Source organism: Falco naumanni, chromosome 9 (genome assembly GCF_017639655.2).
Source record: "Falco naumanni isolate bFalNau1 chromosome 9, bFalNau1.pat, whole genome shotgun sequence".
Classification (NCBI taxonomy): domain Eukaryota; kingdom Metazoa; phylum Chordata; class Aves; order Falconiformes; family Falconidae; genus Falco; species Falco naumanni.
Genome location: NC_054062.1, coordinates 7,411,927 through 7,435,814, shown reverse-complemented (window position 1 = coordinate 7,435,814; position 23,888 = coordinate 7,411,927). Strand labels below are relative to the sequence as shown.

General features: G+C 44.1%; 2 protein-coding genes across 7 annotated transcripts; both read left to right on the top strand.

Moving 5' to 3' along the window:
* Positions 1-156: 156 nt before the first annotated feature.
* ENTR1 (endosome associated trafficking regulator 1) lies at positions 157-4,553 on the top strand. The gene is made up of 7 exons (XM_040606165.1): positions 157-325; positions 402-674; positions 1,223-1,296; positions 2,068-2,179; positions 2,782-2,844; positions 3,526-3,665; positions 4,069-4,553. The coding sequence occupies exons 1-7, from the start codon at positions 212-214 to the stop codon at positions 4,160-4,162; spliced, it is 870 nt and encodes a 289-aa protein (XP_040462099.1). The 5' UTR covers positions 157-211; the 3' UTR covers positions 4,163-4,553.
* Positions 4,217-23,833, top strand: SNAPC4 (small nuclear RNA activating complex polypeptide 4). 6 transcript variants are annotated; one of them, XM_040606162.1, is made up of 23 exons: positions 4,217-4,979; positions 5,996-6,033; positions 7,009-7,164; positions 7,706-7,831; positions 8,679-8,757; positions 9,272-9,353; positions 10,214-10,318; positions 10,927-10,999; positions 11,290-11,454; positions 11,687-11,834; positions 12,670-12,776; positions 13,061-13,155; positions 13,878-13,972; positions 14,582-14,667; positions 15,382-15,777; positions 16,835-16,924; positions 17,150-17,393; positions 17,499-17,569; positions 17,832-17,930; positions 18,205-18,232; positions 18,885-20,992; positions 22,333-22,448; positions 23,316-23,833. In XM_040606162.1, exons 1-23 carry the CDS (start codon positions 4,217-4,219, stop codon positions 23,323-23,325), a joined length of 5,280 nt encoding a protein of 1,759 aa, XP_040462096.1. In that variant the 3' UTR covers positions 23,326-23,833. The 6 variants fall into 6 exon arrangements, with proteins under 6 accessions (XP_040462096.1, XP_040462092.1, XP_040462091.1 ...); XM_040606158.1 differs by having other exon boundaries at positions 5,996-6,048; positions 17,153-17,393; XM_040606157.1 differs by having other exon boundaries at positions 5,996-6,048.
* Positions 23,834-23,888: the final 55 nt, after the last annotated feature.

Here is a 23,888-nt window from a genome sequence, read left to right as displayed (position 1 = left end):
CGTGGGGGTCAGGCGGCGCTGCGCAGGCGCGCTGGCCCCGGGGAAAGGGCGGGGCTGGGCCGCTCAGGGAGGCGGGACTCGGGTGAGGCCGCCATTGAGCGAGGTTGCGGCGGCCGCCCGCTCATTGGTCTGTCTCAAAGGGAGGTGGGGCTCGCTCTGAGGCGAGGCCCCGCCCCGCGGTCGGGGGCTGCCCGGGGAGCGGGAAGGGGGCATGGCGGCGGAGGGGCTGCCGGCGGCGGGCCCGGCCGAGCCCAACCCTTTCTCCTTCCACGAGTTCGTCCGCAGCAAGGCCCGGAGCGGCGAGACGGCGGCCGGCGCCCGCCAGGTAAGGCCTGGCTGGGGGCGCGGCTGGGCCCCGCCGCTCCCAGGCGCCTGCCTTAGCACCGCTCTCCCCTCCGCAGGCGGCGCGGCCCGGCCCCAGCCTCGGCCCCCTCTTGTTCCCGGATCTGGCGCCGCCCGGAGAGGTGGAAGACGAGGAGGAGGAATGGGACGGGAGCTACCAGCCCTCGGCGGTGGAGCAGGCCCACCTCGCCGCCACGGGCCCCGCCTCGGCCTCCGCCAGCTCTTTCTGCGAGGGCGCGGGGCTGGCGGGCAGCGAGGAGCCGAACGGGGCTTCCCTGGGCGCGCCCCCGGGGCCGTGCTGCCACTCGCCACGGCAGCCCAGCTACGCGGAGGTAAGCACGGCGGCCGGGCTCCCGGGGCGGACACGCACGCCCCGCCCGCTGGCAGGCCAGCTCCGGGCTGTGTGGCAGGTTGCTACAGGCGCAGGGGTGTCAGACCGTGCTGCCACCGAGGGCTACTGCGATGTGTGGCAGCGCATTGGAGCGGCTTGAGGAAGAGAAATAGGTCTGAAAAACAGCTCTGCAGTATGAGGCAGATCCAGGACCTTGTCTGCCCTACTGCTTTTGGCATGACCCAGGTGTCTTCCTCATGCTTTTGCCCCTTGAGGTCATGCTAATTTATAATTAACATTGTTTGATTAGCCCCATCTGCGCTGATTGTTTGGTGCTGCGTTTCTGTGCCCCACAGGGTTAGTGCTCTTAGATGGTTTCCAGATGGGAAAATAAGGTACAAAAGTAATCTTGAATGTAATGTAAAGTGCAAAACTTTCCATCACTAGAGTTAAAGCTCAACATTTTTTCTGGTACTGGTCTTGGAGCATTAGTAGCATTATGAAACTATACCCTTGTTTCTAATGAGATTTTTTTTTTTTTTTTTTTAGCTAAAAGAAGAGAATGCCAGTTTGAGAAGCAAGATCAATAAGCTTCAGATTTTCTCTGAAAGTCAAGCAGACAAGTGCGTAAGCCACAGTATGGGGGAAAGTAACCACGTAAGCATGGAGTTGTCTTAGAAGAGGTGCTCACTGGAAACAGTCAACGTCTTTAAAGAAGAAAAATGTAGTTGAAATCTATGCTATTTACTAAAAAGCTGTAACAAACCTGGTTTTCTTATTGAAAAAGTCTTGGAAAGTAAGTAGAAAGATGACATTTCATGAGTGTGTTTGTGTGGCTTATGCTTCATGCAGTTTAGGTGGTTAGTGAAAATGAGGGTAGGGCTTGCCAGGATGATTTCATAAAGCTTCAGATTAACAAAATAAGGAGTCTTAATCTCTTTCCTTTGAAGAAAGAGAAGCGTTTTTATTTTTTCTGGTGAGCAACTTGATATTGGAAGACTTAAATTTTCTGAGGTTAAACAATCTGGTGACTGATCTAGTGTGGCAATTTCTTAAGTTCCCATGTGAAGCCTCTGCTCCTCACAGTGAGGCAGCTGGTATTTCCACGGTGATGGGGTAACCATTTGTTTCAGAATTAACCTTATCTAGGCTGATTGTGAATGGCAGTGTTTCCTCTGCAGCCTTTCTGCATTCCGCCATATAGTTTCCATTAATGCTATTGGATGTTGAACAAATAAATCCCCTCAGCCACAGCCTAGAAGTGTAGTTCTGTGGGAAGACATTTTTTTTCTTAAAACATGAAAGAATTAGTTTCTTGATCCTTCCATAGAATTTTCTTCCTTAAGTATTTAATGTTGCAGGCACTTACTGTACATTGTCTCTTGTTTATTAAGGATGAGGAAGCTTGAAAAAAAGCTTGAGGAAAACAAAATTAAAGAAGAAAAAGAAGCGCAGGATTTGGAAGCAATGGTGCAGCACGTGGAACAGAATCTCCAGCTGATGACTGTAAGTGTTGGCATTTGCCATAGTATTAGAAGCTTGTTCGCAGTTGGAACTGAGTAGTTTCATTCCTTTTCCTTCCTCCTCTAGGAGAGTGAGGGAAGCTGAACCCATGTGAGCACTGAATGGCTCTGACATGGGTTCAGACTTTTCCCTTATAACAGGACTGCATCCCGCTCTAGAACTCCTTTCGTTACCTAGAATAAGGGAGGTCTTTGCATTAATACCATTTCTGGGTTCATCAATAACTTCAGCTGCTTTTTTGCAGCCTTCTGAAAACACCTATATGAGCTAAGAGCGGTTTTCTCTGCTTGCTTGTTTATACTGAGTAAGTTTTCGTCTTGTCCAAGAAAAAAAAATAATGCCCAAAAGTGATTGATGGCACTTGAAGATACCAGAAATGAAGAATGAGGAGGGGAGGAGACAGCTTATCAGACGTAACTGGGGGCACTATCCCCGTCTTGTAAAGCATTCAGAAAATTAGGATTGTAACACAAACTGTATCACTTCCAAGTTAATGTGCTGGAATCATGTATTCCTGTGTAGCTCAAGCTGCCTGCTGTATCCTGAGCGCTGCTATGGTATAAATAATCTTCATTCCATTTCAGAAACGGGCTGTTAAAGCAGAAAACAGTGCTACAAAACTGAAACAGGAAAATGCACTACTTCAGGTATGAAGCAGCATTCTTAAGGTCTTGCTGAATGTACTGCAACTGAAAGCATACATCTTGAAATTGAGGCTGTAAAAAGGATATTGGAAAACTACGCCTCGCTTTTCCCAGTGAATGCTGTAGAGGATGTTCTAGACTGGAACACTTCAGCTGTACGCAGACTGTTAATTTTGTCTCTGGGATGTGTGGTACTTCACTGATGATTTTGCTGAAGTTTCATGCGGTGCTCAGATGCCATTTGATACTGGGGACCTGTGAATGCTGTAACACAACAGGGCAGATGGGCGTTTAGCTGCAGGAGGGTGCCTGACAGGAGGGAGAGAAGCTCAAGAGAGATTACAGGTAGCTCAGCAGAGCCTGTGTGCAGTTGGTCACAGGCTGGCATCAGGTAGCAGCGTCCATTGCCACCATTGGAGTTGGAATGTGCCACTCGGCACTGGGTTGGTTCTGTGAAGCGAGCAGACCTGAGGGCTGCTGGCTGGCAGGCCATCGGGAAATGCTGCATGCTGTTTTCAGTGTCAGGGAAGGCTTCCAAGTTGTTCTGTCAGACTGCTCCCTATTCATTAGTTGTACCTAATTAATTGCTGTGTGCATGTATTTGTTAATTGCTTTAGTTGTAAAGTATCTGTGGGAGTTTTGTGGTTGTCTTTCACATCAAGCTTTTGTTCCCTTCCTCCCTAGGTTCAGCTGAAGAATTACAAGATGGAGAATGAAGCCTTGAGGTTGGGCCAGTCAGCAAGTCTGGCCGTGATGAAACAAAACGCAGACGTTGCCTTACAGAACCTTCTCACGGTCATAACCAACTCCCGGTCATCAATCAAGTGAGTTGTTCTAAGACAACTCTCCTAATGCTATACCAGATCCTTGTCTAAATCCTGACATCACAGCTAAGCGTGGGGTTTTTTAGGATTGAAACTCAGGTTCTTGTATCCCGTATGCCAGATCAGCTAGTCCATATTCTTAGTTACATGCAATGTATTTTTCTCTAAGTTCAAGTAATAAAAATAACTAGTATCTGTAAGTCTTTTTACTTAATGTGCGACTGTGATACTTCGTAAGTCTCTTGTACTTCACTTCTCTAAGACCCTTACACTTCTTGGAAGTGAAGTCTTCATACAAACTGCTTCTTAGACAAATAACGCTGCATGGGTGGACACCACCAAAGCAGTGTCCAGCTACTTCATCCTTTCCCCTCAGCCTCATGCCATGTCTCTCCCGTTGCAGGCAGCTGGTCTCTGGCGCAGAATCCCTGCAGCTCGTCGCTGATCTCCTTAAATCGATAGACAGAATTTCTGAAGTGTCAGAAGATGGACAGTGACTCAAACAGAACGTCACTTTCATGTGGAAACTGTGACTTCAAAGTTAATTTCTGATGTTCAGCCTCAACATGGTGAAGCTGTTCACGCTGCTGCAGAACCCCGGCTTTTCCACCGCTACCCTGTGCAGCCGCTGGATCACAAAACCCGGAACGGACAAAAGTATGCCCCTTCTGCTAGGCTGGGACCACGGCCCCGTCCCCGAGCACCCCGGGCTGCGGCCGGGTCCCCCCTTGCTCTCCCCCTTAGGACGTTCCTTGCCAGGGAAGGAAAAGGGCTTGTGGGGACTTCGCGCAGCGCGGCGGGGCTGGGCCTTCAGAGGCGGTTTCGGGCCCTCGCCCCGGCCGCCGTGTCACGGTTTTGCGAAGCCATTAAAGCGGCGGAGGCCGCGCAGCAGGTGTGCGGTCGGTCGCTGCGGCAGCCGCGGGGCGGGAGCGGGGACCCGGGAGCGCCCTCCCGCCTGCCGCGTGCGCTGGACCCGCCCAGCAACCCGCGCCGCGCTCGATTGGCTGGGTAGCGTCACATGCGGGGGTCAGCTGATAGGGTGCCAAGTAGTGATTGGGCGGAGGGGAGGGGGTGGGGCCAGCGGCCAGGCTGCGCGGCTGGGCCCGGGAGCCTGCAGCGCCGCCATGTCCCGCGGGCTGGGCCCGGCCGGGGCCTGCCGGCCCCCCGGCGTGGGGGTTGCGCTGTCCCCTGCGGCCCTTGACCTGGACGCGGAGCGGGAGAAGATCCGGCGGGAGATCGAGGAGCTGGAGCGGAGCCTGGAGCCCGGCGGGGCCAGCGCAGAGGTGACCGTGTCCGACTGCAGCCTCAGCTCTGGTACGGCGGGGCGCGGGCTCGCCTCTCTTCAGACCCCCCGGTGCTTCTGCTCCTGCCTCAGGTTGCTGCTCTGGCGCTTGAGATGCATGCCTGGCGTGACTGGAGACGAGCTGGCGTCGGTTTTGTGTTAACCCCACCATTTCTGCCAGGCGCTGCGCACAGACGGTGCTGGGGACGAATTTTGGAGGACTCGAGGCGAAACACCTCCTCAAGGCTTGGCTTAGTAGGCCTGCTTGCGGGAGAAGCCTCGTACACCGTTGGGTTGCGTATTTTCATGATGAAACCCAGGGCAAGCTGGCAGAGGAGGTTGAGAGAGCCTTCACGCCTCCTGATGGAGGTTTCTGGTCACGGCAGGTGATAACCAGCTGACTCATGAAACCTTACCGCTCACCAGATATTGTCAATAGTTAAATCACAGCCATTTCCATGCCTTCAGAACAGACAACATAAACTCTGTTGTGTGAGCCACTCCATGTTGCAGCCTGTCACTCCAAAAATTCATTTTTCAAAGCGGGAAGAGGGTGATGATATTCGGGTATCTGTACCTATAGTGGTTGTCACAGTCACTTCATCCACCTGTGTTTTGATCATGCAAGTCTGAATAACGTATGTCAAAAGTCTGTAGCCACACTGAATACAAAACCAAATAATGCTGGAGGGCTGTGGCGTGCTCACAAAGTTTATGGGTCCTGTTGAGTTGGAATGTTCACTTGACTGCATGCTCTGGAGCCTGTCATTTCCCATGATGTTTAGGACCAAGGCGCAGCTTGATTGTTGCTGTAGTTATTAAGAGCTGCTCTTTTTTTTCTTACTCTAGAACAAAAAAAGTGCATACATGGAGTATAACTAAACGTCACTTTTACTTGACGTTGTTAGTATCCCAAAACTATAGTGGTCACATCTGAGATACCACGCGGTGCTTTATTCTGTGTGCTTTAATTGAAGTCTTTGGTTTTGAAGCTTTCCTTTTTTTACTCCACTACAGTCAGCATTTTGATGTTTTTGTTGTCTAACAGATGATGGCGAAGATGACTCAGATTCTCATGCTGAAATGGTAACCATTTTCTCTGTAAGCATATTTGTCCATTTGTCTATTGAAGGAAGCAAGAGTAAGGGAGATTTCACTCTGTTCTGAGGGAATCTAGGCAGCTGACTTCGCTCTGTTGCTCAGGAAGGATTAATAGATCTTGAGCTTTAGTTATTCCTGCCCAGGACTTTGTTGTTCAAATGTAATAGACTTCTTCGTGTGAAAACAAATGAGGGATCGGAGGCCTCACTGCTCTAGTGCTTGCTGATCTCTGTCACTGGAAACACACCCGCTTCTGGGGAGGTGACAGAGCAAGTGCATGTGAGAGAAATCCGCAGCTTGTGATCAAGAAATCTCTTACTGCTTTGTACCTGAAGAGTCCTGGGTTCGTACACGAGGGGATAATGACTTCTAAGGCATTTTACAGATCTGATTAGTTTTGATGTAATTTTAAACATAATATTTTCTCAGACTTCGTATAAAAACATTTAGCAGAGAAACATCTTAACACCTGTACAACACAGGAAAAGGAGAAGCTAGTTTGTGAAGACCAATCTGCACCTGAAATGGTCAGCCGTGCTTTGTGTCCAAAGTGTGTGGTAATAAATCATGTAAGGGAAGAATTGCCTCAGTAGAAGCACAAGTTAGGAGGAAGTTTAAAGGGGTGGTTCTGAGATTTAACAGGTAAAAAAGCTCCAGTGTAAAGTACTACTGTTTTGCAGTTTATTTACAGTTTTGCAGGTGATGGTACAAGACCAGCTGTTGGCAAGATTTGGGGTTGGGCATTGGTTCAAGCAGCAGGCTGAACTAGTGAACAGGGCGAAAGGGAGCTAGGTGAGGCTGGGAACTGCCTTCTGGGAATATTCAGGACAACTGCCAGGGACAGACAGTTATTTGCTTCCAACAGTTTTGTAACATAATAGATGAGTTACAAAATTATGTTCCATACCTGCTTTTAAAGCAAGTATTTCTCCCCTCCCTCCCTCCCCCATTTGCTTCAAGGAAATAGAAAGAGAAGATGACAGTGACGATGATATTGAAGGTAGTCTGCCACAGGATCCGGAAACATGTCTGCAGATGAACCGTGTGTATCAGGAAGTTATCCAGGAAAAGATCGAAGAAGTTGAGCGTCTCATCGCACAAAACAAAGAACAGCAGGTGAGCTAACAGGAATAAAATGTTAATTCTGTGTGCTTTTCTGGGTTGTCATTTGCCGGCCTTCCCCTGCCCCTAAAGCACAATAAAACTTCCCAGGATGTTCCTAATCCATCACAGGTACCAGTGGAATCGGCTGCAGCCATCATAGTCCCTTATTCATGTGCTGGTGCAGTGCTCCGCTTGCTTGGCCACAAACTAGGTTCATTTTCTTTGTCGCAGTTCAAATCAATTTCATTTGAGTGGCCTTTCAGTTGGCTTATATGACTGATACTTCCATGATTTCTTACCACCAAAAATGCTACCACTAGGATATAATATATTTTAGCTTCTTGTAGCAAGTTAGTATTTTTTTTTTTTATCATCTGCAGTGTACTATACAAACTTAGGAAGTTCCAGATCCTGTCTTCAACATGTACACTGATTCAGAGTCTGGTGCTTCCAATTTGTGCCCTGCCTGGGATGTTTGTGATGGCTTAGCCACTGCTCTCTGAAATTAGGAATTTGAAGGAAACGCTGATACTGTTTAATTCTTGTGTTGCAGAAGGAAATTATGTGCGAGGTTGGTGGTCCAAAAGTAGCAAAGGCAGGAGATGGTAGAAGTCTACCAGCAAATATATTTTTGGGTCATTTTCTGAAGCCATATTTCAAGGATAAAACAACAGGAATTGTAAGTAAATATAACTAGGTTACGCACTGATACATCTTTCAATGATAGACTTAAATTGTAACAGCGTTAAAAATGTTATGTGTCAACTGTATAACTGTGGATGTCACTCCTCATTCTGAAACTTTTTTCTCACTTGTTGCTTCTTTACCCTCTTTTGGAAACGTTTGTTCAACCTGTATCTGGCTGTGACATCTGAAAGTGAGTTCTGAGGAGTGGCATTCCAGCCATGGGGCACTTGAACGTTCTTGTTTTCAATTTAACTTTGTTTGCCTTCATCTCCACAATCCAATTCCATGCTGTTGTTTAAAGTACTACTTGAAATCTGATTGTTTTTGAAACTGAGTTTTCTGAGGGAAATGTCGCTACTTTTTTCATTTTTTTTTTAAAGGGTCGCTAGCAAAAGGAGATCTTGCAGTTTTGTTGTAGCTAAGATGTCAACTGTCACCATACATTGGTTAATAAAACGTTCAAGCAATAACTGGTGATTTTTCTATTAAATCCTACCCAAGCTGGTAGTGCATTCTTAAGTAGATACAAACAGGTGTATTACATGTCCCCATGTTCAAAATGCTTCTTTAACCAACTGTCAGCTGATGCGAGCAGGCCTGGCTCTGAGCTGAGGATGTGCTGTATAACCATGGACAAACTTTTTAGCAGTATCTATTTGTATTTGTTTTCTTGTGTCTTCTGGTGTATCTGTGAGCTAGTGCTAATAGAGGTAACTTAGCCATTTGAATGTGACAGTTTGCACAAGTTTGAGTTACCAGTCTTTTTTGTAGCAGTTCATGCTAGAGTTCTGAGGAGAAAGGGTAATTTTTCTGTGTACCTCACTCTTACAATTCATTAGGGCCCTCCTCCCAATGAAGATGCCAAGGAAAGGGCAGCTCAGGGCATAAAATCCTTTGAACAACTGACTTCAACAAAATGTAAGTAACTCTATGTGCTGTTCAGTGTTCTATAAGAGCTATAAAAAATGTATATATTGATACTGTTAGTAGTGTCATTCCCCCTCTCGCCATTTGCAGTTAAACATCAACACTTCTGATATTTCATACTTCACAAAAAAAGTAATATTTAAAAGTAAATGGGATACTTTATAAATTGTTTCAGTGAGTGATTAGTGACTGTCGTCTTTCATTTGCATTTGTTTTGCTCCATCAACTCATGTGAGCACTCCAAAACCAAGTGAGGTTGTGCAAGGGTACTGCTCAGGTGAGAGGAGTTCAAGGGACACTTACAGCTCTGGATGGTTACAGACACCAGGGTGATGATCTGTACTGAGGTCTCCTTTCAGACATGACATTAGCAGTTTAGGTGGGGAACTCTTTTTGAAGAGCTGGGGGATAATTTAACAGCGGCATTGAAAGCAGTGGATCTCTGTTTTTCTTGGCAGTGGTTTTGCACTAACATCTGAATGTTCAATTACCTTGTTTGGTTTAGGGAAAAGCAGAGAGAAGACATTGTTGCAGAAATCAGTAGTAAGTGACAGCTTGCAGCGCCTGCTTCAGCCAAAGTTACTGAAGTAAGTACTGTGCAAATGTCATCTTTCTCCTGATGACAACGTTATATATGAAGATAGGAGAGGATATACGTGGAGATTCCACCTTCCTTCAGCAAGTTCTTGTATTAACTGCTTGCAGTTCAGTAAGGTTACAAAACACAGGAGAGACTTTGGGTATCGCTGTTAGGCCTGGGACAGCCACTGTGTGATTTACAGCAGTGGTCCTCAAACTCCTCTGTCCTGTGGGCACCAGTGCAGAGGAAAACACTGTTGTAGATAGCAGCATCTTTCCTTCTTTGTTGACATCTATATTACCTGGGTGTGCATGTGGTCCAAAGGGTCTTGGACTGCAGTGTTCTGACCGTAAGCAAGAGGTTACAGTGTGTGGGTTGGGTTCTAAATGCTTGATGATTGTTTTGCAGGTTATCTGGCAGGTGGAGAGGTTTTGGTTTGTATTGTGGCATTTTATAGCCATCTGTTTCTTTCCATTACACAGTGGTATAATGTAAAATAGTCTACGGGGCTTGAAGCTGACATTATGATATGTAGCAAGTTATAATGATGCGTCCAGCGAGAGATTTCTGTGCCTGGAGCTTGTGGTCTTTGTTGCTGTTGCAGCAACCATTGGTTCTCTCTGTAAATACCAAAATTATTAATTTGAGAACTGTTCTGGGTCAGTGATTTGCATTGAAGGGGCAAAAATAGCACGAGTGTGCCATGTGGGAAAACCTAGAAGAACAATGGTTTTGTGTAGTGTGGAAATAAACTTGAGGGAAAGAATTATACTGATGAGGAAATCATCTTTGCCGTATGTCTTCTGTTGCCATTGACCTCATTCCTATCTAGTCGTATTAAATAATGATAAAAATGTCTTTGAACAGGGTGAGTTACTGGAATCAGAAACTGGAGAAAGTCAAGACTGAAATGGAGAAACAGATCTTGGAAAAGCAAATCAAAGAAGTGGAGCGAGAAATAGAAGCAATTAAGTGAGAAGCATTCTTTTTATATTCTTGGTGAAAACAAAAGTCTGTTCTTGGAGTTCACCTCTTAAAAGTTTCCTCCTTCTCCAAACACTTCTAGATGTGACATTTGGAGAAACTTTTATTTGTGTTGGCTTGCAAAAGATTAAGTGCTGTTCAAACTCCGCAGAGCTGTCATCTCTACTAAGAATTGTGTTTTGGGTCTTGATACACAAATGTGGTATCTATACCCAACATAGAGGCACTGCTTTAAATAGTTCTTGACTTGGCAACAAAGAAGCAGAGAGTTCTGACATTTTTAGTAGTTCTGAGTTTTTGCTTCTTAGTATATCTAAAGCCATGTATTTTCATACTGCATTAATTGTTCCTCCTGCTAAACCAACATCTGTAGGGAACTCTTTCAAGAAGAAAAATTGTTTTAGGCAAAGTTACTATGTTAAAGAGCCTGATGCTTTTAGATAGTAAATGTTCAGTTCCTGTGGAAATCAGTAACAAGTGGAATATTTCCAGCAGTCAGGAACAGGAGGAATAAGGTGAAGTGAGATCGGGAAGACAAACTGTTAAATTAACCATTTAATGTGGTTCTTTCTTTCTCTTTGTATCTTCTGCTTTAGCCAACTCCCAGAAGGTGACTTGATAGGAAACAGGTTCGATGAGCATGACTGGGAGAAAATTTCAAACATCCATGTAAGTTGGGAGTTTTATTACGTTTGATGTCTGTGTCCCTTCTCTTTGAGAATTACCTGACCTGGTCTAGTTTGCATCTGCTGTTCCTAACATGTATTGCTCAAAGCTGGCTGTTACGTGATCTCAACTTCTTAAATTTGATGATTTAATTCTGGAAAACTTAGCAATAAGATGTACCTGGAATGCAAAATATATTCCTGTCTGCCCAGGTGTTTCAGACTCCAGCTACAAGACAAAAGAGTCTTTTTTTTTTTGTCTTTTTTTTTTTTCCTTTTTTCCATTTCTTTTAGTTTGATGGACAACGTAGTTCCGAAGAACTGAAGAAGTTTTGGCAGAATTGGGAGCATCCAAGCATCAACAAAAAGGAATGGACTGAGGAGGAAATAGAGAGGCTAAAGAAGATAGCTGCTAAACATGGTTATCTGGACTGGCAGACTATAGCCCAGGAGTTGGGGGTAAGTTCTTCTGAGCTCAGAAACAAGAGGTGACAAGTTGGTTAATTCTGACTTAACTGTGCCTCATGTCAATTTTCAGAAAACATGTTAATGTTAATTCATTGCTTCTCAAAAAAACATTAATTAACATTCAAGAACAGTACCAAAAAAGTTCGGTACTTTAGCCTTTACCTCCTGCTTTTTGTTTTCATAAATAATCAGTTATCTGCATACCTGTTTTCTTTGTATTAAGACAAACAGGACACCTTTCCAGTGCTTGCAGAAGTATCAAATCTACAACAAAGATTTGAAAAGGAAAGAATGGACCAGACGTGAAGATCAGATGCTTTTAGAGCTTGTTCAGGAGATGAGAGTAGGAAATCATATCCCATATAAGAAAAGTAAGTGATGTACAAGTGAAAATGCCTTCCATTCACCTGAGGGGATTTTGTATGGTTTTTAATTTTTTTTCATCCTCTCATGCTTATGTCTGTTAAAGTCTTTGAGAGCACCCAGCCTGCTCTGATTCAGGAAATTAATGAATGAATTTTATTTCCTATGAATGTTTCCATTGCCAGGATAGTCATAGTTCTGTGTTTTCACCTTACTGTTGTAGACTGTGATGTAGGTGAGGCACAACAGTGCTGTGGCTCATCTGAAACCACGGATGTACTGATTTCTAAAAGCCTTTACTGGTGAGATGAATGAAAGAGGATGAGTGCATTTTCCCTCTCTTTCCTTGGTGGGAGCAGTGTTACATGCCTTTCTTGTACCTACCTGGAATTTTCTTTGTATCAGCAAGAACTGTCTCTTGGAACCTTTATCCGTCTTTTGGTTGCAATTGGCTGAGAGTTGTTAACAAGTACTGCTGGTTGTGTGAACTCTTGTTTTTCTAGCAAAATCATCAGAGTTCTCCCCTAGAAAGCCAGTATTCATTTAGGGCCAGCTGTTTTGGCAGTTTTCAGTGCTGTGCCCAGAAGCCTTTTCTTAGGGGGTCGCTACTGCGCATTTGCTCCTCAGGAGTGTTGAGAGGCAGTGTGGCTAGTGAAGAGTAGAGTTAAGAGTAGTAACCAAGTTGCTCTTTCAATTCTTGCTATGTAACATGTTTAAGTATTGAAGCTGAGATTAATATGCTGCTTCTGGCAAGCCACTGCTTGAAAATACTACAGTTACAATGTGAGTAAAGGAAGAAATGTTGTTTGCAACAGGCTTTAAAATACACCTTTGCATTTCTAGTTGCTTATTACATGGAAGGAAGAGATTCTGCTCAGCTGATTTACCGATGGACAAAAAGCGTGGACCCCAGTTTGAGGAAAGGACCCTGGACACCAGAGGAAGATGCTGTAAGCTCTGTTCTCTGATGCCTAGAATTGCAGAGTACAAAAAGTGGGAAGGTTAGACTGTTGTAATGGTGCGTGGCTATATACATCTGAGCTTTAACAGTGGCGCAAAGGAATGTAAAACAGACCAAGGCAGGCAGTTTACCAAGTCAAGAGGGCTTAGAAGCTCCTAAATGCTTCTGTTCAGAGATTTAGAATACAGTGGAAATGAGTACAACTGCTTCTGTCTCAGGCCTGTTTAAGGTTATTACTGATGAGGATTTCAGCTCTTTGTTTGATTACCATAGTTGCTGTTGGCTGCAGTTAAGAAGTATGGAGAGCGTGACTGGTATAAAATTCGGACAGAAGTGCCAGGGAGGAGTGATGCTCAGTGCAGAGATCGGTAAGTATGCTACATATAGTGGCTGTGCTTTCAAGTTTGTTACACAGAGCCAAGGTGCAACTTAGTTTACAAATACGTTTGCTTTGCTTAAACCAGTATCACCTTAAGGGCTGTTTTGCTGAAGGGGTTATGGTCTAAATATAGTCTCTAATATTGTCTCCACATATCTCCTGCATCTGTAGTTATATAAGTCAAAAAGTTGAAATTGAGTTTACCAGAGAGAACAGTACATTGTTGATTGTGGCACGCCACTCCCTCAGCCTGTGGATTAGCAGAAGTTGGGGAGGATGTTGTTCAAAATGAAGCAAAGGGGTCATCAGATGTGAATGAGGGCATGTAGGGATGAAAGGTGTCATCCATATATTGATCATTTTCACAGATACACAGACTAGGCAGTGACTTCCAGTAACTGAACAGCAATAATGAGGTGCTGAGCAATTTTCAGCCTTGGACTCAACTTCAGGAAACTCAGAGTACAGTATGTCCTAATTTCAGTGACCCGTTTTACAGCTGCTTGTTGTAATCCTTAATCATGTGGCCTGATATTTTTGAGAACAAAGAGATTGTAGCTGTGCTGTATTGAGGGAGTAGGGCTAGGCTCCCTTAGAAAAACGAAAGATCTGGTAAGGAATGCTGGTTTTGTTCAGCCTCGGAGTAGGCAGTGACGATCAGAACTACAAGCAGGATTGAACGTTCCTCACTTTAATGTTTTCATTTTGAAGGTACTTAAAAGCTTTGCACTGTGATGTAAAGAAAGGCAAGTGGAGTTTAGAGGAAGAGGAGCAGCTAATTGAACTGGTTCAAAAGCATGGCCTGGGTAAGTGTTTCTGTGGCTTAACCTTCAGAAGTTCAGAGAAGTGAATAGTAAAAAGGAATTTATCATTTAAGTTTTCTCCTCTTATTTTAAGCACCGTAGCTCATACTAGCAGGCTTCATACTCACGATTGAGTATCCCTTACATTGTGCAGTTACTGAGGGATTGTGTAGTAAAGAGTTCCGTTAGCAGTGTCAGCACTGTGTCAGAGCTAGGACAATTTGGAAGGGCGAGTTCCCTTCGAAACAGCCTGCGAAAGAGTGCACTTATTTTCTCTAAGACAACTTTTCTTAGCAAATGGAAGATTTTTAGCATTCCGTTTAAGCTTTCTTCTAAGCAGTCCTTTACTGCTCCAAGGGAGTGTGGAGTTCTGCTGGAGTTTTTATTTTTGATTCATTTTTCTAGTAGTGTCTAACTTAAGCTGAGTGTATCGTAGTGCAGAGTCTGATCGATGACCACAAATGGGTATTAAGGTTTTGAGATCCATTTCTGTAGTAACTCGTGTCTCTTATACAAGGAAATGTAGAATATGTGTATTATAATCTGCACTGAAAAGGCCTGTCACTCAGTTTGTTGCGTTAATAGGTATGTTCTACTCGGCATCATTTATAGGTCACTGGAGTAAAATAGCTTCTGAATTGCCACATCGGACTGGCTCCCAATGTCTGAGCAAGTGGAAACTTATGATTGGGTCTAAGGTATTGTGCAAAAATGCTGCTGTCGTGGTTCCATCTCTTTAATTAGGGTTCTCTAAACTAAAAGTGAGATCCTGTGAAATCAATACAAAAATTGACACTGATTTCACAGAAGATTTTTGTCATGGATGTTCATGGTCTAATTTTTTGATGTGTTAAAGCAGCCTTTGTTCTGAAGGACTGAAGTGAATTTGCTATATATTTGTAAATTATCCAGGATTTCTTTACTGCCTTGAAGTGCCTGTAAGGATGGGATGTACCTAGGTTTTCATGTAGCTTCACGAATTGCCAGTTTTGGTACCAGGGACTCGGAGAAATTCTGGCTGCTTAAGACCGTGTTAAAGATAGTCTTGTTTCCATGGCAAAGCACCTGCTCAAGGGCAGGGTTCATGGAAACCCGAATGTGTCGAGATGAGGCACTGTACTTAGTTTGTACTTTCATGTGTACCACTTCTTAACACAAACTTATCTCTATCTGTAGCCTCTGTTTTTGCATACGGAATCTAAACCAGTAAAAATCTGTGTCCAAAGGCAATTGTCAGTTGTACTGCATTTAGTTAATCGTAGCAGAAGTAAAGCAGAACTATCCATTTGGAAGCCTCACCTTACTTGATAGGAGACTGCCCCATAAAACTTCTTAACTTACTGATTTGAGAGATTTGCAAGTCAAGGGTGAACACTAGCTAAAACTTGTCTGTGCTTTTTTTCACTGAGAAGAAAAGATTTAGATCAAGAAAGCGCCGGCATGTGGAAGATAGTTCCAGCTCTTCAGAGAGTAGCAGTGAAGACATAGAACTGGACTTAGCAGACAGTTCAGAGGAGGAGGAGGCACCAAGCAAGGAGGAGTGTGCATTTCCCAGCATTGATTTGTGGATACCGACACGGACAAATACACAGGAATCAAACCAGGGAAGATACCAATCTCTATCCCTTTTCTCTGCTGTGAGTGCTGGTGCAAAGACCAGTTGCAGTGAAGTTCCAAGCACAACACGTGATGGAGACAAGGACAGGGTTGCCGATGAACCGTCAGAGTTGAACACCCTCCTGAGGGGCATTGCACGTCCACATTCAACGGATGTCATTGTGAAGAATCCAGTAGAAGTAATGAACAAGGTGAGAATCCTGGGATTCTCAGTCTGTTCTTGGTAGGACTGGAGCTTAGATCAGAAGCAACTGGAAGGTGCAGTTGCTGCAGTAAAGGGATTATGTGATAAGTACATGGCAAATACCTTTTTTGCGCATCTGTTGGCTGTTTTCTCGCTGTGCCGTTGGGGGGTGCTGTTGGAAACTGCACTGTGGGATTAAACAGAAATTTCTAGCACTGTTTCCCCATGCATTACCTAGAAAACAGCTGTATTCTTTCCACTTGGAATGTCACAGAAACAAAACTATTTTTAGATCTTCATAAAGCAGAATTGTACAGTGAACTGTGATGTCTCTGTGCTCTTGTGGCTAGGGTGTATTGACTTACAGTTTGGAAAAGTTAAGTTGCTTATACCTCTGTATCTGATTATGAGCTGGGTTTTCACCCCAGATCAGGTACTGAAACAGTACAAACCCTCCCAGCACATATTTGCAAAAAGATACTCCTTAGCAAAATATTGTAAGTCTAAATTGCTAGTTAAGTTCCTGTAAGCAAAATTGTTCTGTCTTTTGCATTAAGAATTGCCTGTGTGCCTTAGACTCCAGGACCGATTGCACCTATGGCAAGTTTGTTGGTAACAGAAGTGGTGTGTTCTGGGGGTTATGGTATGCAAGGGTTGTAAGTGCTTATCTGGTCTAATCAGTCTTTAATTTTGATTACAGATAGAGCATTGTTTTACTAGTAGAAGTTGAGGGAAGAGTCAGCGGCTTTTCCAAACTGCCTCTTTTCCTTCCCTTGTACTATTAAGCCAAAAAGTGCAGAGAATCATCCAATAAATTATGACCTTCAGTGCAGGTTTTTCTAGATACTTCACCAAAAAGCTTTTATGAAATAAACATTTGGTATTGTGGTAATGCACAAGGGCTAAAAGATAAAGTAAATGTGTGCATATCAGGGCTGATTTCCTTCAATAAGATGCTTTGAACAGCAGGACTGTTGAAAACTTTTGTACCTTCTGTGTATAATCAGTGAAAGTTCTGTGAGATACTTTCTCTTTTATCTTTTCTTGTATGCTTTTATGTTAAGGCTTCTAGATGTGGAAAGCAAGTGCTACGGGTTACCCTGGACAATGTGAGAAGAGTGTTAAGACATAACACATGCTTTCAGAGGAAGCTTGTAAGTGCCTCTTCTGTCTTGTCTGCTCTTGTGATGTAAGCACTTCCAGGCTGTATTTAGGAAATGTTATTTGATAGAATAGCGTATCTTCTTGCACTGTAGTCCCAAGAGGAAAAGCTCATAATTTTTTTTTCATAACTGCCCCACAAGTAGTCTTTTTCTGGGGCTAATTATGGTAGAGCCTTCCTAACTGGAACTTTTAATTACGTATTTGTTTGTGCACAGCAGTTGAAGTTTCTAAAACCTTCTGCCACTGCTCTAACAAAAATATCTGGAGTTAGTACATCTGTTGGCCAGAAGCTTGAGGGGCTGCAGAACATCACAGAGAAAACTTATCGTCAAGAGAGAGAGCGTTTGAGAAGAATGAACCTTGACAGAAAGCTTCTCATGGCAGTGACACCTTGGGTGGGCAATGTGCTACTGCCTTGCACCTTGCAAACTGGGAAGATGGCTTTTCATCAGACAAAAGGTAGTGGTGACCCATCAGGGATAGTACTGTCCTACCTTTTTTCCCTACCTCCTGACACCTTGTAAGTAAATCCCCAGCTGATTTTGATGTTGGACTTTTTTCTAGCTGATTCCATTAAAGAAAAGATTAAGTCAATCAGTCTCACGAGCACTCCCCTGTTCACGCTTTTCATTCAGGTAGGTTTTACTGTCTTAATAGCATTATCTGCTTTCAAACAGTGGTAATTTTTATTTCTGTATTTGATGCTTAAATAGATGGCTTATCTTTGTTTCTTTAAATAATCTAATTACTGAATTAATCTGACCTCATGGCTTGTATGATATTTTTCAAATAAATCCTTTTTCTGTAAGTGTGAAAACATCCCCAGAATCATGCATATGAAGCCTCTCCCATCCATCTTGTCATCAATCAAATTTTAATGAAATTCTCCTCTTGCAGCTCTTCCAGATTGATACCAATGGCTGTATGAAGATTATTCGTGAGAAGAGGCTAAGGCAGTCAGAGCTTCTTAGGGCTAATGCAGGAAGGCCTCAGCAGGTATTTTGCATGGTCTGTTTCTAAGCTTTTCCTCCTGAAGGCTTGACTAAAGTAGAGATTCTTAATTTTGTGGCCAGTGGTGTGCTGTTTGTACGTGTGTGTCACCAGTTTGTTTTGATTCAGAAGCATGATAAAATGCTGGCTGTGTGGCCACTTGTATGGGATGTTGGCAGATGTGGGTTTGATTCACATTTGCACTGTTCTGATTTTTTGATTTTTTAATTTTAATTTTCAGATATCTCAGAAGTATAATTTAATATAATTTTTTTGGCAGGCTTCCCAAAATACGGAGACTTCTTCAGGTACCTACCAGAACATTAATTTTTATGATGTGCAAGATCTTTCACTTAATTCAACACTATTACATTAATGACCAATTTAACTGAAGGAGAACTTTTGGAACAAAACTACATTGTCATGCTCATTTTTGCTAGCTCTTGGATCTTTCAGTTACTGCCTAAATACGTTACCCTTTGGTAAGGACTGGAAAAAGTACTGAAGGGCTTGGGGACCAGTGGCACTGGGCCACCAGTTCTGTAGTCTGTTGGTGTTAATGCTCTTCTACAGCTATAGGTTGTAGTGAATGTGCTGGCACTGACCAAAACCCCAGTTCGTTGTTGTCGTCCTGGCTGGTGTGACATCCCCATGTGGTACTGACCAGTACCGTTCCTCCTGTGCAGGTTAAGGTGCTTTCTTAGCTCATCTGTGATTTCCTGGGGGAAAATTAAGTGATTACTGAGCAAGTAGTAAGCTTGCTACATCAGTTACCTGCAGGATGTCAGGGTGGGGCTTGATTAAACCATGACTATGGTGTTGTAGGAACTCTCACAAACAAGCATTTTGCTACTTCCTGTGTGCAGGGTACTTGGTGCTTAATAGCTAAAGAATGACTTTTGAAAATACTGCTCGATCTTTTAATTTTTTCCTTTTTATTTTATTTCCCCTCCTTTATAGGCAATTCATCACAATCTTGTACTCAGAGGAACTCGCGAAGGGGCATACCAAGGAATGCTGTCAGCAGACCTGTAGCCTTAAAAGCAAGGGAGACTTCCACCGTTGCCTTTGAGAGCAGCACCCCTGCCACACAGGGAGCTCTCCCAGCCCAAGTGCAAAGGCAGAAGCCTAAAACTGTCTCAGAATTACTCAGAGAGAAGCGGCTAAGAGAATCTCGGGCTAAGAAAGCTATGCAGAGGACAGTATTTGTTGCCCCACAGATGCTGGTTTCAGGGCCTCTCATAATCCAGCACTCACCACAGCAAATCATTCCTTCTGTGCAAGCAGGGAGCAATCCTGCAGCAGTCGGTTGTACAAATAACCAAGTACAGTGTGCACCAGCTCCATTGTCAGCATTTACCTCTGTTGCAGGTTCAACTTCTACCGCTGTTGTGCTTGAAAACCATTCCTCATCAGTGCCAGAAACTGGGGAAAGTCCTGGTTCCTCACAAGGGACAGAACTACAATCCAATAAGGAACTAAAAGAGCAAGCTTTGGAAAGTAGTCCTGAAGGAGGGTTTTCTCCAGGCCTGACTCCAGCTGCAGCAGAGAAGGCCCCAAATCAGGGAGCCTGCAACAGTCAGGTCCTAGCTGGCAGCTCAGCTTCAGTAGTGTTGCAACCCCAAACTTTTACGCCACATCAGATTACAGTGGTGCCTGTTGGCATTGAGTCTGGCTCCAACAAATTGTCTCTTTCCACACCAGTTACCTGTGAGCTGAATACCAGTGTGCCACAGCAGAGGCCAGTCAATCTATTGTCTGCTCTTGTAACTCCACAAACTGGTTCACATGTGATTCCCAACGGCATACTGCCTTTCACATGGGTCGTAACACCACAGGCTTTGCTCCCCACTGCTGTACAAACTGTGGTGGGTGTTCCCCGAGGACTGCCAGCTGCTGCTGTGAGAAATCAGTGTCAGACAACTGTGACTTCCAATGGCAACGTCTCCAATTTAGGAGTGCCTCCTGTGCCAGCCGGAGCAAATCTGCCTCACCCCAGCAGTGCAGAGACAAAAGCACCAAGTGCCCAGTTAACAGAAGGAGTACCTTTGGGACGGACAGCTAACCATTCCACAATTCTCTTACCTGTCACCTCAGCAAATCCTGGTTGCACCACATCCAGCGTTTCTTCTGCAACACCTACGTGTTCAGATGGCTTCTCCAGGGCTTCCGACGACTCTGCCGCTCAGACTGCTCCTCCAGCTGATGGACCAACCCTGCATGGTGTGCTCCTGCAGCAGACACTGCTACCTTCAAGCACTCAAGGGTCTGATTCCCAGAGTGTGTTGAGTCTCCCTACCTTGGGAAAGAGTCATGACTCCATCACAACAAACAAATCATCTTCCAATCCAAGCATCACGAAAGAGGTTGCGCCCCAGCTGGGAGATCCAGTTCCTCATAACAATGTCCCAGGGACCTCTGACTGCTTTGCTGCACAAGCACTGAAAAATAGACCTATTGCCTCGAAACCACTGGCTGCACAGCCTGCTGAAAGTCCACCCCAGCCAACCACTTCCAGTGCAGAAAAGAATCTACTTGACTTTAGCCTGATTTCCCTTGAAGATGAGGGGCTAGTGAAGGAGTGGCTGAATGGGAAAAAAGGTGTCCAGGTACCATTGCTCCAAACCAGATTGCCTTATTTGCCACCTTTTTTGTGCAACTTAAAAACCCTCTCGAAGCTACTTCTGCAGAAAGCAGCTCTAGAAGAGCAAGCGGCATGTCTTCTGCCTTCTGATGCCAGTCAGGGTGAGGGCACTGGGGTTGATTTGCATGCTATTGGAGAACTGGTGCAGCAGAAACTCGGCAATAACCCTGCTTACCTCCTACTGAAAGCTAGATTCCTAGCAGCCTTTACACTCCCAGCTCTTCTAGCAACTCTGCCTCCTCCAAAAGTGACGACGACTCTGTCAGCCAGCAGGAAGCAATATGATGAGAGTGATGAAGAGGAGTGGCAGAGTGAGAAGGAAGTGTCTGAGGAAGAGAGTTGTGGGCATGAATTAACAGGGGTACCGTTGGATCAGGTGGTTGGTGATCAGCCTGGAGATAAAGATGCTGATTTACTAATTCAGGTAAAACAGAGGTGCTGAGAGCTAAAAGGAGGTTACTGCCAGCTAAATGTTGCGCTGGAATCCAGGGTGAAAACCACCACTGCTCTTAAGTGTAGCAGAAATTTGGTCCTTTGAATAAGCCTAGTTTTGCAGCTGATAAAAGGAAAAGCTTTCTTGCTGAGCTGGGAGCCTTTATCCCCTCACAAGGGTGAAAGTGCGTATTGTGGAGCACATTGAACTTGACATGATACCTGCTTCTGGGCACTATCAAAGCTTCCTTCCTCTTAAAGTTTATAATCTGCTACACTGACTTTTGTATTTTTTTAAATTGGGCCCTTTTTTTTCATTGTGCGTGCTTCCTTTAAACCCCATTAATATCAGGGGAATTGTGTATGTTGCCATTTGAGGTCTTCGTCTCAAATTTTTTTATATGACTACAGGTTCTTAGAGTATGTAGATCGATGTAAGCCATAATGTCAACCTAAAATCAGGCTCTGATTTTTAAGCTAAATTCTTCACTGCCCGGCACTGTTCCTTACAGAACATGCTGGGAGTTGTGTAGCTCAAACTTGCATTTCAGTTCACGGTGGCTCCAAAATAAACAAAACACTAATGAAGATGAGTAAACAAGGTAAAGAGCTGTTTCTACAGAAATATGGCAAATCTGCCTAAAACTCAGAGCTTTCCCATAGTAAAAGCCAGCAATTATCTTCCTGTTCTGGCTCTGACTTTTGGGTCTGGGCCAAGTTCAGTGTAGTTTGAACTGTGAGCAGTCCAAAAGTCACCAGCAATTCTTCACTGCCTGATAGCCTTGCTGACAGCCTCTGTCCTGTGTCATCTTCCACCACACTCCTTCCTGTTCTTTTTATTAACATTATAACCAGGTGGTTTGCCTGGTGTTTTTAATGAAAAGTTTGTGGTAGGGGTATGTCTTACAAGGAATGAAAAGTTTGTTTTGATTATGTTGTTTGGGGCACTGTCTGGCTCCAGGAGAAAGCTAAAGCATCACTTGTGGCGGGTGTACAACCCTCTCTTAACAAATGTGCGTACAAGCTCTGCAATGAACAGTTTTGCCCAGACACAAACTACAGCAGGAGTCGCTCGAGTTTGGTAGTGGTAGCAGAAGCAGAAAGAAATGCCAGTGTTGGCTGAAGGTTTTGCTCTGAAAATTTTGGGATGTTTTGTGATTGTTGTGACATTGGTAATAGAATGTTGCTGTCCCATGCTTAGTTTTGAAGGTATGTGGAAGACTATTTTGGAAATCTTGCTGAGCTCCCTGAAATACAAAGGTGACTGAAGGGCTTCTTTTGCAATTATGCTAGCTCTCATGGTACTGATGGTATCTTCTGGTTATGTTGTAGGACATGGGATCTGAGGAGAATGCTGCACAATCTGTCTTGGACTCCTGCAGTGCTGCGGCTGATGCCAGTGCTCCTCAAATCAGGAGAAGTACCCGCTTCAGGAAAAGGAGGAGAATGTGAGGAGGAAATGTGTTAGTGGCTACTCAGTGAATCTTGTTATTTCTTGCCTGAGAAGAGAACCTGAGATGCATTTGTCTGTGGTACAGCTTAGACAATGAATTGTGACCCTAGGAAAGGACTGATATTATCTCTACTTTTGTTTCCTTAAGGCACTGAGGTCTACAATCACCCATTAATCATAGACTAAGGGGGAGGGAAAGTTGATGTCTCCATGATAAACTTATGTAAAAAAGTCATAAAGTTCAAACATCTGGCAGCCTTTTAGTCCATGCTACTGCCTGCTAGCATTATACCTAATTGGTAGAATTTACGAGTTCTTGGCTTGGCTACTAAAATGAGACTAGTAGAGGGTCATAATTTGTGGGACAGGAAAGCCTGGGCAGCTACTGCTGAAGAGAGGGTTTGTGTGGGGGAATGCTAAACACGCAGCAGAAGCTGAAGTAAATCCTTGCTGCAGGTTCCAGCAAGCTGGTGGTAAGATGTCCTTGCTCGGAGTTGTCAGGCAATCCTCTAGATCCTGAGCAGGTAGTAGTGTAGTGTAGTCTTTGTGTAGTCCCCTCTGTAGCCTGGCTTGTGAGTCTTGAAGTCAAGAATAGTGTTAAAAGCTGGTGGGAAGCTGGGGCTTAAGACCAGCGGCTACTTCACTGGAGTTTGTCTTTAAGGCTACATCTTGGTATGATGTCTTAATACCTGTTGAGGCTTTTGATGAAATAGACTAAATGAACGTGAATGGGGTTTGATTTGTGTGGTTGTCAGATGAGACTGTTTGGGTTTTTCTTTAAAATTGTTTTTAGAAACTCCAGAAGGGCAGCTTCCCTATAAAAATGCTGTGACTAATAGGAGTTATTTATGCTTTGTTACAGGAGTCACTAATGAGATCTGCCCTCTTACGTGGCAGTAGGAGATGCTCTTTGCACTATTCACTTTTAATACTTCCAACAAACTGATAGATGGACCTGGGGAAGAGAGGAAAATGGCTGAACTGGTTTTCCCATTGCCTGACAAAGTCTGCATCTTGAGACAAGGTGCAAGAACATAAAACAAAATGGCTGGAGGAAAGTCCTTCAGGCATAGACCAATTCTGTTCTCTTTCAAACTAGCACCTGCCATAGATGCTGAGGGGAAAGATTGCTGGAGGTCTGGGGAAACGAGCAACGATGGTTATTTATTTCCTTTTTATGTTAGCCCCTATTTATGTGAATGTTTATCCATGTTGAGAATATGTTGTTCATTGGGTGTTTTTTTAGTGCTGTGACAGTGGTTTTGCTTGATAGCTAACTGACTGAATACTGCTGAATAAGCAGCAGACCAATTTTGTATCAAAATGAGTCTTGACTATTTGTTGAAATACAGATGTTTTATTTTTCTCACTTAAAAATTACTGGTGTATTCTGTGTGTTTTTTTCCGGTAAATAGTGCTTTTAATAATGTGTGTA

Bases quoted from the DNA above. Each gene is read 5' to 3' on its own strand.
- ENTR1 (XM_040606165.1), top strand. From the start codon at position 212: ATGGCGGCGGAGGGGCTGCCGGCGGCGGGCCCGGCCGAGCCCAACCCT. The intron at 326-401 runs GTAAGGCCTGGC...TCCCCTCCGCAG, and splicing joins CGGCGGCCGGCGCCCGCCAG to GCGGCGCGGCCCGGCCCCAG. The intron at 2,845-3,525 runs GTATGAAGCAGC...CTTCCTCCCTAG, and splicing joins AGGAAAATGCACTACTTCAG to GTTCAGCTGAAGAATTACAA.
- SNAPC4 (XM_040606157.1), top strand. From the start codon at position 4,217: ATGTTCAGCCTCAACATGGTGAAGCTGTTCACGCTGCTGCAGAACCCC. The intron at 11,835-12,669 runs GTAAGTGATGTA...TTGCATTTCTAG, and splicing joins TCATATCCCATATAAGAAAA to TTGCTTATTACATGGAAGGA. The intron at 13,156-13,877 runs GTAAGTATGCTA...TTCATTTTGAAG, and splicing joins GATGCTCAGTGCAGAGATCG to GTACTTAAAAGCTTTGCACT.